Raw genomic sequence first — 13,148 nt, 5'->3', positions numbered from 1 at the left:
TTTCTAGATTAAAATATAGTAGAAGGTTTGTGTGAATAAATAAAACAAAATAAAACCCATGTGCCCTGAGGGAAGGTGGAAATGAGGAAGCCCAGGCGAGGAAGAATATAACCACCAAGTCCTAAGAGAACTGTTGGGGCACCAGCCTTCCCTGGTGCTTCTTAAGAAAGACCTATATCCTCTCAGGGAAGTCAGAAGCAAGGAAGCTGAGAATATTTTGTACCATTTCCTGTTCTAATATGCTAAATTATATTGAGTGTCTTGGCAGAAAGGCATTATAAAAATGAAAGAAGTAAATGGAGTAAATGAAAGGATGGATTGTTGAATTTGCTGAATTGACTAATTTTAGCATTCATGGTGCCCCATTTATAGATTCTGAATCCATATGGCATTTGAATGAGCACATGTTTCTCTCTCCCACCCCCACCCCCTTTTTTTTTAAGGTGGGAGGAAGAGCGCTATCCTGAAGGTATTAAGTGGAAATTCTTGGAACACAAAGGCCCTGTGTTTGCACCACCATATGAACCTGTGCCTGAAAATGTCAAATTCTACTATGATGGTAAGCTACTAAAGGCTGGTGTTTGGTGGAGAAATAGGTGTCTTTATAATGAGCATTCATAAGGCAGAAAAAGCCCATACTGGGAGACCTTGTAGGGAGGATCATCCCATGCTGGTAAAATGTGGCTGGTGGTTTATATATTCTCTGAAGGTGGTTGGACTTTCATCTGCACAACCATGCAACCAGTACTGGAGGCTGCTGAGTACAGGTCTGTCCATCTCCCTTTCCTCCTCCTCCATTCAAGGCTTGTGATGTGACAATCCTTAACCCTCTTGTCCCCCTGCGTGGACAGTGAATTGTGACTGGTGCAGAGACAGGATACAGTGTTCCCTTGTGCTCCCTGATGTCAGCACAGAAGTGCTGGATCATTCCCAGAGCTGTGAATGCAGTGTCATTTAGATATGTTAAAGCATTAGTAGCAGGAATGAAAGATACATAATTGCATAGGAAGACACTCATGAAGTATCCAGTCATATTAAATGAGGCTTATTTTGAAATAGTGCAATGTATTTCAGTGGTGGGTTCTCACAGCGAAAGTTGTTCAGAGATAATGCTTTTTTCCCTTTCATTTTTTAAAATGGCAGTAAGTGCTGTCTGGTAATAATATTTTCCTTTAAAGTGGTTTTATTTCTCAAGTCTGACCGTTGTTTTTGGCAGCGGAATTCCTCATGTGCAGCTGATGTGCATTCATTGCCTACATGCATCTTTTCAGTTAGAATGCAAGGCATGCTCTCATTGAGGGCCACTTCTAGTTCTGTCTTGCTAAAGCTGGTTGAGGGTCCTTTGCTTCCAGAGCAAGGTATTGCCACTTAACATACTGTCCCTGCCCAATGACCAAAGGTCAATTCAGAGATTATCCATATCTTCTTCCCACCCTATCCCTGTTGAATTTCCTGGTTCTGACTCATCTGTAATGACTGTTGGAACCTTTCCAGTGTGTGAGAGATTAAATTTACTGAAAAGGAGGTTGACATGACTATTTATGCTGGCTCCGGAGATTGCTGCCATCATTAGAAACTACCTTTTCAGGTTGCTTTAAAATATGAAATGTGAGAGGGATTAATTGGCCCATATGAGTTAGTTGAAAGCTTATGGCATCTATGCCCAAGTAATCTCCCCAAGCAAGTTTGTGAGCAATTTAAATTAACTTGATATTTATATTTTCAGGGGAATAAATACCTCTGGCCCTATCACAGTGAAATCAGTTGAATGCAGTTTGACCAAGCTGCCACTAATGTATAAAATCCCCAAATGGTTTATATTCGGTCTCCCTACCAAATCATCCTAGAAACTGTCTTAATAGCACATAAACACTCGATGTAGTTACTGGTCTCATTCAGAAATTACGTTAAACCTTGTTTTAGCATTATGAGACCACAGGCATTGGACTGTACACATCATTCTTCACTTTCTACCTCCTTCGTGCTCAAAGATAGATAGAGGCAGGGACCCAGTCCCTTTCTTGATTGTGCATCTGAGTATTTGAAAGGACAAACCTCAAATTGTACCTCTGTGCCTTTGTGAGTTTGATATCCCTATCAGAGCACAAAATGTCAAGTGAACATCATTCCTATGTTCCTAATCTTCCAAAATAGATGTTACAAAATAGATCAGATGGCCATAAATCTTTTACAACATTCAGAAGCACTCTTCTTAGCAGTTTTCTGTAGTACTTTTCTATAGCTTACTTCCTTCAAGCTAGATGGAAAATTCCTCTTCCCCCCACACTGGGCACACCCTCTGCATCATGAAGACTCCATATTGCCATCTCTGTCTGCCTTAACTACACCAGTACAAGTAGTGGCTGGATTGGATTTCACAGGAATCCATTATTCTGAAATGATGCCAACTCTTTAGGCTGCTGGCAAGTGAAATATTTGTTCCTGTTTGGTATTGCTGTGGAATGCTGGCAAGCACCTTCTCTGGGTGCACTGAAGACTGGTGTGACGTTAACACTGTCTGGGCCTACATTAGTCAGATTGCTTAGAAAGGGGGAGATGTTGGGTCTGCAGCACATTGATGCAGCAATTGCTTCCCCCTTGAGCTGTGGGAAAAATCTGCCTTTCTGCGCAGCTAGTTATTTCATGCTGAGCCTCCATTACAATTCTTCAGTCAAGGGGAAAGAGGACAGTCACGAATCACTGGTATATCAAGCAGGCAGCCTTTTAACAACAACTTTTTAAGCCAGTGGAGTTAGAAATACCAGTGTCCTCTCACACAGCACAAAATCAGCCCAATATGGAGGACTCTTGTGCCAGTTATATGATCCTCAAGAACAGGATAAAGAGGAAGACAGTCTGATGATGGGCATGTCAGCTATTACTTTTCTGCCATGAGAGCCTGATTCCTTTATCCCTTGCTTTATGCATATAATGGGGTCGGCCCCACTAGGCCTCATGGCAAGCCAATGTTGTAACGTGGGAGCATACAGCTGAACTACTATAATGCTTCTTCACCCTTGGGAATCCTTTGATTGCTTCACCTCTTGTAGGATTGAACTCGCTGTAGTCAGAGAAGAGTCTCACTGTACATCCACAGGGGAAGAGTTAAGAGATTCCATCATCCTGTATTCTAATTCCAAATCAGTTATCTGAATGCTGTTGCAAATTATCTGGAAATAGCGAAAGCCACACACAGGAGGATGCCGTTGGCAAACTCGGGGTACCCTTGAGGTTTGCAGAAGTGCAAGAAGACTTGGGCAGAGGAACTAAGAAGGAATAACTCCATCCCTCTCCAAAAATACAAAACAAACCCTGAATGTGCTCAATACCTGCAGACTGACAGTTGAGTGGGAATGGGATGGTGTGACTGGGTAAAGAGGATGGTGGAAAAGACTCAGAGAAATAAAAAGAAAGGTGTTTTGTTTTTTTAAGTATCCCCAGAGAAGGAAGTGAGATCTAATAAAACTCAATGGATAAATTCAAAACATTAATGCCATACTTTGTTGGAGATTGCACTTCTTCCTAAGGACAGAGCTGGAGCACATTCCTGAGTGGGATAGCTCCCCCTACTGGATTAGACAGGCAGCGTCTTCAAGTCCTTTCACCTCCTCTCCAGGGGAAATTTTCCCTCCTTCCAGTCTGGCTCTTCCTGTGGTCTGCGATGGCTGGGTTTCTTAACTTAGCCTTTTCCTCTTCAATGTTCTCTTTCTACTGTTGGCCTATTTCCTTGGTGGTTTTGGTAGCTAATTCCTCCTCTCCTTGTTATTATGTTGTCATTTCGCATAGTATGTTGTCATTTCGCAGTTCCAGAGTCTACCTCTTTAAAGGAGCAAAAATTCCTGTGCTCTTCCTCTTTGAAAGCGAAACAGAAACCCAAAATTGGAGTACCTGACGTCATTCACTTCTGAAAAAACTTAGAACCAGACCCAACACTATTTTCATGCTAACTGATGTAAAGATGCTGGGTTAGGTTAGTGAATGTAAAGTAAAATTGTACTGCCCATAGTAAAATTTGGAGCCCAGTGTGTGACTTTGGTTACAGCCTTCCTCCTCCTGACCCCTGGCTTCCCCTGAAACACAAGGATGTTCAATAACTTGTTCGCAGGGTCATTATTTTGGCTGTGCATTGTATATTCACAGAGGGCCAACGCTGGGGAGGGATGTTCCTGGATCCCTTCTCTCTGAGGTAAGAGGAGTAGGCTGGTTGAGGGGTTGAGCGTCTGTAGGATGCCACCTCGTTTTTTCCTGTTTACTCATGGATTGCCTTCTCTGTTGTAGGTAAAGTTATGAAGCTCAGTCCCAAAGCAGAAGAAGTAGCAACGTTCTTTGCAAAAATGCTTGATCACGAATACACTACAAAGGACATCTTCAGGAAAAACTTCTTCAAAGACTGGAGAAAGGTATGGTCAAGGTTATGGAAGGGTGGGAGTGTTTGGTTCCTTAGGTAGCTAAAGTAGGCATGCAGTTTGCCACTTGCCTGGACACCTGCTGAATTGTTGCTTTTACGGTGATAGCAGTTCTGCTTGCCTGGTGATAGCAGTGCTGCTTAATGCTTTGGTTAAGTTGAAATGGCTTGATTATTACTATTTTTTTACTTTGTGTGAAGCATTGTCCTAGAATGGCCACAAACTATCTGAAACAGCAAAATGTGTCTGTGTTTATCACAGGCATGCTCTACTTAAACTCTGTGGACCAGGAACCTTTTATTAACAGCTTTCCTGACTAGAATCAATCTGCCAAGTGATGAAGTATATTAAATAGGCTGTCACAGGTGACCCAGGATTGGCAGGCTGGCTGCGTTCTCTTCTGTTCATGTAACATGGAACAAGTATGATCAAAATAATGTATAATAGCTAGTGTAGTATCATTGGATGTCATCAGACCAGTTTTTCAACCATCTTTCACTGTTGTTGTGAAGATGAAATGGTTGGAGAGAAATACCATATTCTGCCTTTAGCTGCTTTGAGGAAATCATTTCTCAGCCTAGATACCTCACAGCATTGTTCAGATAAACTGAGAGAGCTTCCTATATTTCACTCTGGACTCCTAGGAGACAGGGATACTTCTGTAATAAACAATGCCTGCAGGAGCATTGTTCAAGTGCAATATTTGGCACCCTGAGAGTCTTAGCATTCTTTAAAAAAGCTCAAATATCAAATCCATCCTGGGCAATGCCTGGTGAAAAAATTAATAATTAGAGGAAAATTAAGAAGGGCTTCCCGAGTCCAGGCGTGTGACTGCACAGCAATCTGGAATTCTTCCTTGCCTCCCTCTCTCCATTCAGTTCTGTGCTCCCCATTCTGTCCCTGAAAGGGGTTTAAAATCAGGATTTCAAGCTCCCTTGGAAATAACATGAAATTATAGGAATATACTTGACATACAGTTCCTGACTTCAGAGACTTCTTTGGTGTAGAATGTTGATAAAGTTTCATCTCTCAGCACTTGAGTATGGTTTGCTGAAGGATGCCTCCTTTCTTAATTAGATGATAATAACTCTCAAAGATGAAACCATGATGTTCTTCCATTCTGCATTTGGCCTTTTATAGGTTTATAGCTCTTGTTGTAACTTCACTGATCTTGTTGTAACTTCACTGATCTTGTTGTAACTTCACTGATATGATAGCAGCATCCAAACTGACTTTACTGAAAACAAGGTGGAGTGCAGTTTCCTTTTTAAGCGTTTTACAGATTCAGATTTCTTTTTTGCAGGAAATGACCCATGAAGAAAAGAGTACCATCACCAGCCTCAGCAAGTGTGACTTTAACCATATGAGTCAGTATTTCAAAGCCCAGTCAGAAGCCAGAAAACAGATGACCAAGGAGGAAAAACAGGTAACTTGATTTAGAATTTGTTGTTGTTTCAAGGTGCAACCAAAGGGTACAATCTAATATGATGGGTGCTAAATGGTGAATTAAGGAAGGGATTAAAGGCTGGCCCAGAGATAAGACTTCAGATAAATGAGAAGTGTGGTTGAGATGGGCTAGTCATGGTGGAAGGATGGGATGCTGAAATACTGGGGATATTTCAAGTTCTTTCTTAACTGTGTTGAGTAGGTCTGTGACTATTAACACTCTCAAGATCACAACCTCTTTCTTTCACTGTGCTTTGCTGTACTTGTAAAATGCCTCTTGCAGCACAACCTGGATGGAGCTAATGAATTTCTTGTAACTCTGGTTCTGAATAATTTATAGTGCAGTTTGGAGTGTGTTGTAATTTTTTCCTTTTTTTGTGGGTGTTTTGTTTCCCCCTAGAAAATTAAAGAGGAGAACGAGCGGTTATTAAAAGAATATGGCTATTGTATCATGGATAACCATAAGGAAAGAATTGCCAACTTTAAGATTGAGCCTCCGGGTCTCTTCAGAGGGCGTGGAAACCATCCCAAAATGGGCATGCTGAAGAGGCGGATAATGCCAGAAGACATCATCATCAATTGTAGCAAGTGAGCATGGAAGATTTCACACACCAGCTAGGAGTGACTTTTGGTTATAATGCGTAGCAGCTGTGTTCAGGCTTTTCGCTCCGGATAACCTTTCTGCCAAGTAGAATCTGTTGTTTCTTTGTAGAAACTTGTAACATAAGTGCAGCCCAAGAATTGAAGTTCAGTACATACCATGTTAAGTTTCACTTGTGAACTTTTCACCGTAGTTCACAAACAACTGTCAAATCATTAGTTTGTTTCTTTTAAAAAAAGTATTGTGAACTGGCAAAACTCAAATGTTTGGATCTATTTATTTTTAAATATTAGTAGGTGGTGGTGGTTGCATTTCCACCCTCCTTTTGCTTCGGGAAGCTCAAAGTGGCTTACTTTGAGACAAACAGGCATTCCACTGTTCAGCCTAAGACTTGGTTAGCTTTAACAAATCACTTGCCTTATGTCACTTCAGACCAGTTTCCTAGCTCACAGACACCATCGTATCTCTTTAACTTTAATAGATTGTGGAGGGTATAGCCCCATCCCAACTTGGTCCCTGGTATACTGTAATAACATGCGATCTCTCTTGCCCAATGTTTACTGTGTCAGACCTGTTGAAAAAAATCTGCAGTTCAGGACATGGTGGTTTATATTTTAAGGCAAAAGAGCAATTTGCCCAGTTTCAGAAGACCTTAGAATATTGATAGCCTGGTCTGCCTAAGGAGCAAAATAATATTCAGTAAGCAAGGTTTGGGGAAGGCGGGACTGGATGGTGAGAGCTGATGGAGTGAGGTAAGATTTCAGCTGCTTAGGCAGTTTGGTATTTCTGCAAAAGTGATTTGTAGAAACATGAGTGCAGGGTAAAGGTTGCAGAGGGAAATACTTCTTAACATACCTCAGCAGGGCTGTTTCAAAACATTCCAGTGACTAAATTGCTTAGTAGTTTTTAACATGCTAATAAGCTTAAGATTGTAGTTTTTATTTGTAAGAATAGCGTAAGCCTTGTTTGCTTTAAAACCTTTAAGAATCTTAAAGCAGATATATACAAGAATTGATGCAAACATTTACACACTTGGTTTTTCTGATTGCCGGGCTTGAGGCCTATAAATATCTGGCGAATCTAGACAGTTCGTATTGTGACTTTCATTTCAATTAATGGTTCCAGCTTTGATTATCTGAATTAAACTGAATAAATTATTTCCTGGTTGTATTTTGCTGTTATTCACGGTTTTTAGTCTTTTCAGTTCTGAAATCATTGTTGTGTTCTTGTTTCCCCACCCCCTTGTACAGAGATTCAAAAGTTCCTCCACCTCCCCCTGGACATAAATGGAAAGAGGTCCGGCATGATAACAAGGTGACCTGGTTGGTGTCATGGACAGAGAACATCCAAGGATCTATTAAGTACATCATGTTGAATCCCAGTTCTAGAATCAAGGTGATAGTTTGTCTGAAAACTTGCAAGCTACTTCTGACATGCCCAATGCTCTGTATCATAGGAATCTGCCCTGTACTGCTCCATCTAGTTCGGCAGCATCTACACTGACTGCAAGCAGCTCTCCAGGATTTCAGATGGGAGTCTTTCCCAGCCCTTCCTGGAGATGCTGGAATTGAACCAGGGACTACTGAACTACTGACCGTTCCTAAGGAATCGATGTGTCATTAAATGGAAGATCCAAAGAGTACTTCATTACTTTTTTGCGACTCTGCTGCCAGCTTAGTGGGTCTTTAAAACTTCTTAACCCCTTAGGCACTTCTGAAATAGGCAGTAACGTTCAAGTCGAATAATGTCTGTACGGTGGCAATGAGGGAATCTTGGGAAAGTGTTCTTGAAATATGCTCCATCTCCAAACTGGAGACTTTATGCTTTGGAGCAGGTCATCATGTTGTTCCTTGTGATTGCCTCTGCAGGGTGAGAAGGACTGGCAGAAATATGAGACTGCTCGGAGACTGAAGAAATGTGTAGATAAGATTCGAAATAATTATCGAGAAGACTGGAAGTCCAAAGAGATGAAAGTGCGGCAGAGGGCGGTTGCGCTGTACTTCATTGACAAAGTGAGAATCTGTCACTTTTCCAGTTCCTTCCTTTTTTTTTATTTTATTGCCTAGGCAGGGCTTCTCAGCCTAGACTTGTTGAAGCATTGGTTTGAAACTGATAAGCTTCTAAGCACAACGGTACTAAATGTGCTGGAGAGATGTTTGAAGTAGGTGCCAATGGAATTGAATAATCCAGAAATATTTCTAAAGCAGAGATGGGAAGCTTTCCTTGGCAGATGCACTGCTTTTTGTGATTGCTTAACTATGAGCTGAATGAGTACGGGTAAAATTCTGCCCAATTTTCTCTGGACGCCTCTGCATATGTACATACATGCACACACAATTTACTTTTTGCAATGCTGTTAAGAGGTGGCAGCCAAAGTGGGCAGATCTATTCTGGAATCAAATGTTGATAAATGGATTTTTGCTGCAACATCAGTGGTAAAATTGGCACTAACTTACCTATAAGCACTGCCCCGTATTAGCTCATTAAGGCATGTGGACGGCACACAGACAGGTCCCCAGTCACCTAAGCAAATAGATAAAATGGGACCAAGCCTAGTGTATTCTTTCAGTTGCATTTACAAATGCTATAATCTCAGCTCTGGAGTTTAAACTGATAGCTTCTTAGCACAAGGAATCCTGAAGCAGCTTCTTACTGGCTAACCAATGGGGTTAAAAATGCCTCCTGTTTTGAATGCTATTTGTGACATCTCTTCTCTCTTTCATTGTTTCATATTTGCAGCTTGCTCTGAGAGCTGGTAATGAGAAAGAGGAAGGGGAGACGGCTGACACAGTGGGCTGCTGCTCCCTCCGTGTAGAACATATTAATTTGCATCCAGAGTTGGATGGCCAGGAATACGTGGTAGAATTTGACTTCCTTGGAAAGGATTCCATACGATACTACAACAAAGTCCCTGTTGAGAAAAGGGTAAGATTTTTTTTCTTTTGCACTTAACATTTAATTAAAGGGAGTCTGAAAAGTCGTCTTACTGAATCGTCTTTCTTCTGGTGAGTCTTTAGATCTCACCTTGAGTAAGTACAGTGTCCATCTGGACATAAATATTTCACATCTTGGACTCATAGAAATGTAGATTTGGATGGGACCACAAGGGTCATCTAGTCCAACCCCCTGCAATGCAGGAATTGTTTTGCCCAAAGACCCACAACCCTGAGATTAAGAGTTTCATGCTCTTACCAGCTGCATCTAAGCAAGGAGGTTCCATTTAACCATCGTGGTTAATGGATCCTTCTTTAATTTTCTTTTTCTTCACTGTCTCCATAGTGTTAATTGTTTTTATAAAGTTCTGTAGCTCTCCCTGCCCCCCAAAATCATCTCTACCTTAGTGCTTTCAGCCTATTCTTATTGGGAAGGCACCCCAGTTCTTTGATTTACCTCTTCAGTCAGGAAAATATTTGTTGCTTCTCTCCCCCCCCCCCCACCACCACTGATGAATAGTGGTCTACGTACTCCCATCCCTTGTTTGCAGGATCCACCAACACACTTCCTGTAGGCCAGTAGAGAACAGTGTTCCTTCAGCATTGTGTACATGGAAGCATGGACATGTGAATTAGTGAGGAGCACGTTATACCGCCATCAAGTTGGGATGATGTCCATCCAGTTTCTTTTTTTCATGCTGTAACAGTCTTCTTCTCTCCCATTCATTTGCCTTGTAGGTTTTTAAGAATCTTCAGTTGTTCATGGAAAACAAACAGCCTGAAGATGACCTCTTTGATAGACTTAATGTGAGTGCCTTCCATACCTGGTACTTGAGAGTTAATCATAAATGATAACCTTGGCTAGATTTTTTTAATTGGAATTCTTGCTGTGATTATGGTTCCCTTTCCACTGACTTGGGAAAGGGTGCATTTTTTAACAGGCTGCTTATGGTGCAGGCAGTTTTGTATTTAACAGAAGAGTTCATGGAACTGAAATCTGCCCTCGTAGAAACTGTAATGTAGCAGCAGCTTGAGAGAAGGATGTGTGATACAGTACTGCTGGCTTGTTTCTGTTTCTCTATTTTAATTTGGGGTTTGGTTTTAGTGTTGCATCACAATTGATTGCATTCCTCTTTCATTTATCCTATAACCTGCCCTGAGAACTTCTTGTTATAGGGTGCCCTGTAAAGATTGAAAACCCATAAAAAATGTGTAACACAAGCTCCATTGTTTACCATCGGGCTTTTGAGCTTCCACTCCTATCAGCCCCAGCTAGCATGGCTCATGGTCAGAGATGATGGGAGCTGGCTGTAGTCCAAAGAGGGCCAGAGGATTGTTACTCCCAGCTTACCAGTTCACTAAATCCGCTTTCAGGCATTCATTCTGGGAACACTGAGTATACTAGTGGGGCTGACGGGTGGGCAGAAACAGGCTCCACCTCTGATCTACATGGATCTGAAGAGAACACTCTAATCCAGGCATCCCCAAACTCGACCCTCCAGCTGTTTTGGGACTAGAACTCCCATCATCCCTAGCTAATAGGACCAGTGGTCAGGGAGTTGTCGTCCCAAAACAGCTGGAGGGCCAAGTTTGGGGATTCCTGCTCCAATGAATGCATATAGATGGAGGCAGAAACACTTTCCCATGATCTCCCCACCCACCAAGAATTCATAAGTCCCTAAGTAAGAGTTGGAGAAATGCATTGCTCTTGGAGGAGAAATCCAAAAGGTTCACCACACGTTAAATGCCTGACATCATATGGTATTGGGTGGATCCATGCTTTCCAGAAAACAGCAGGGATCTGGTTCTGTTCCAGAGCTCCTGAGTGCAACAATGTCAGCAGTGCCAAATTTAAACAGTGCTGAAGGTAAGCTGCCAAAAAATGTGCACTCCCAGTTGTTCCTTGACAGCTGCCTCTTCTGATACACATGTGTCATCAGGGGAGTGACAAGGAGGTGTGACCTGCCAAAGATGGCCATGTGGACCAAATTGGCTTACCTGGTAGGCTTAATTTGACACACAGGCTGCAGGTGGTCTTCCCTCCCCCCCCCCCCAAAAAAAAATGAATTCTGGAAAGGGTTTAAGACTAGCTTGAATAGATGAATTTGCCCCTCTTGGAATTTAGTTGGAGTATATGTGTCACATGAAAAGGAAATGTGTCTTTCTTGTACAAAATACCCCAGCCTCCCTAACTGCAGACTCTACCTTTTTGTTGCAGTAGTAGTAGTAGTAGTAGTAGTAGTAGTAGTAGTATCTGCTTCCATGCTATGCCCACCACCATTTTCCCCAGTTGCATCTGTTAGTATCTGTCGCTTCTGCTGAGCTCATAAGTGACCTGCCAGATGCCTATGGAAAGCCCAGATGCAGGATCTGAGTGCAGCAGAGCCCTTCTCACTTGTGATTTGCAGCAACTGGTATTCAGAGGCATACTTCCTTGGACAGCAGAGGCAGAACATATCCATGGTGGCTACCAGCCACTGATAGGCTCATCCTCCCACTTCCCATCTCCTCAAATTACGAGAGTAAGGAGGGTGCACAGGTTGAGGTGTTCTGCTGATGAATGCTGGAATTAATTCAATCCTCCTTCTTTATTTCTTCCCCTTAGACTAGCATCTTAAATAAGCATCTTCAAGACCTTATGGAAGGACTTACAGCCAAGGTATTTCGAACGTATAATGCCTCCATTACGCTACAGCAGCAGCTAAAGGAGCTCACAACTGGTAAGTACTTTTTGGATTAGCACACCTCATGCTTTTCTGTTTCTGTGTTGATTGTAACATCGATCCAAATGCAGGCTTAAGAGCCACTGGCTGGAAATTACTTGGGCTTCTCCACAGTTTCATGTTCTGTTCAGAGGCAATTATTTTTGAACCACATTGAACAAAGTTGCTGTTGTGGCTAGCTGACCTTCTGAAGAGGAAGGAACTGAAATCTGTGCCTTTCCACGTCCATTTCGGATTTGAAATGTGCCCAGCAGTACCTTGAATTAGGTCAGAGGCAGCTTGTCAGCCAGTGCCAAGTGGCGAAGAATGCCAAAGGAGACCACAGAATTCTTAAAACAACTGTGGTTTCCAAGAGATCTTCAAAGGTGTATTGAAACATTTCAAATAGAAACGGTGTCTGTGACTTGCCTTTGCTAACCTGGTGCCCTCCAAATGTTTTGGACTACAACTTCTAGGAAGCTGTACAGAACATCTGGATGGCATCAGGTTGACAAAGGCTGCCCTAAATTAGCCAGGCCAGAGAGAAGACAGCTAGCCAGGACACTTGGTAAATCTCTAACAGCCTTCAAGGATTTATTTGGTTCCCTTAGACAAGGGACGTGGGTGGCGCTGTGGGTCTAGGACTTGAGCCTAGGACTTGCTGATCGGAAGGTCAGCGGTTCGAATCCCCGCGACGGGGTGAGCTTCCGTTGCTCGGTCCCTGCTCCTGCCAACCTAGCAGTTCGAAAGCATGTCAAAGTACAATTAGATAACTAGGTACCACTCCGGCAGGAAGGTAAACAGCGTTTCCATGCACTGCTCTGGTTCGCCAGAAGAGGCTTAGTCATGCTGGCCACATGACCTGGAAGCTGTACGCCGGCTCCCTCAGCCAATAAAGCGAGATGAGCGCCGCAACCCCAGAGTTGGCCACGACTGGACCTAATGGTCAGGGGTCTCTTTACTTTACCTAGTTCCCGAGAAAAACATTATAACCCATCTCCCACCACAGTGGATGTCTATAATATGCACCTCAATCAGATAATGTTCTGTCCACAATGAA

General features: G+C 42.5%; 1 protein-coding gene across 1 annotated transcript in view; it reads left to right on the top strand.

The window, feature by feature from the left end:
• Positions 1 to 13,148, top strand: part of TOP1 (DNA topoisomerase I) — a 71,727-nt gene that overhangs the window by 50,498 nt on the left and 8,081 nt on the right. Inside the window, exons 9-17 of the mRNA XM_081009234.1 lie at positions 444 to 559; positions 4,279 to 4,400; positions 5,710 to 5,832; positions 6,253 to 6,440; positions 7,704 to 7,848; positions 8,322 to 8,465; positions 9,193 to 9,378; positions 10,125 to 10,193; positions 11,992 to 12,106. Of these exons, the coding sequence (XP_080865360.1) occupies positions 444 to 559; positions 4,279 to 4,400; positions 5,710 to 5,832; positions 6,253 to 6,440; positions 7,704 to 7,848; positions 8,322 to 8,465; positions 9,193 to 9,378; positions 10,125 to 10,193; positions 11,992 to 12,106 (1,208 nt within the window). The remainder of the gene's footprint in view (positions 1 to 443; positions 560 to 4,278; positions 4,401 to 5,709; positions 5,833 to 6,252; positions 6,441 to 7,703; positions 7,849 to 8,321; positions 8,466 to 9,192; positions 9,379 to 10,124; positions 10,194 to 11,991; positions 12,107 to 13,148) is intronic.

The sequence above is a fragment of the Podarcis pityusensis genome (genome assembly GCF_964106645.2).
Source record: "Podarcis pityusensis genome assembly, chromosome: 6".
In the NCBI taxonomy this organism is placed as follows: Eukaryota; Metazoa; Chordata; class Lepidosauria; order Squamata; family Lacertidae; genus Podarcis; species Podarcis pityusensis.
The sequence above is the reverse complement of the archived record's forward strand: the minus strand, read 5'-3'. Positions and strand labels throughout refer to the sequence as shown.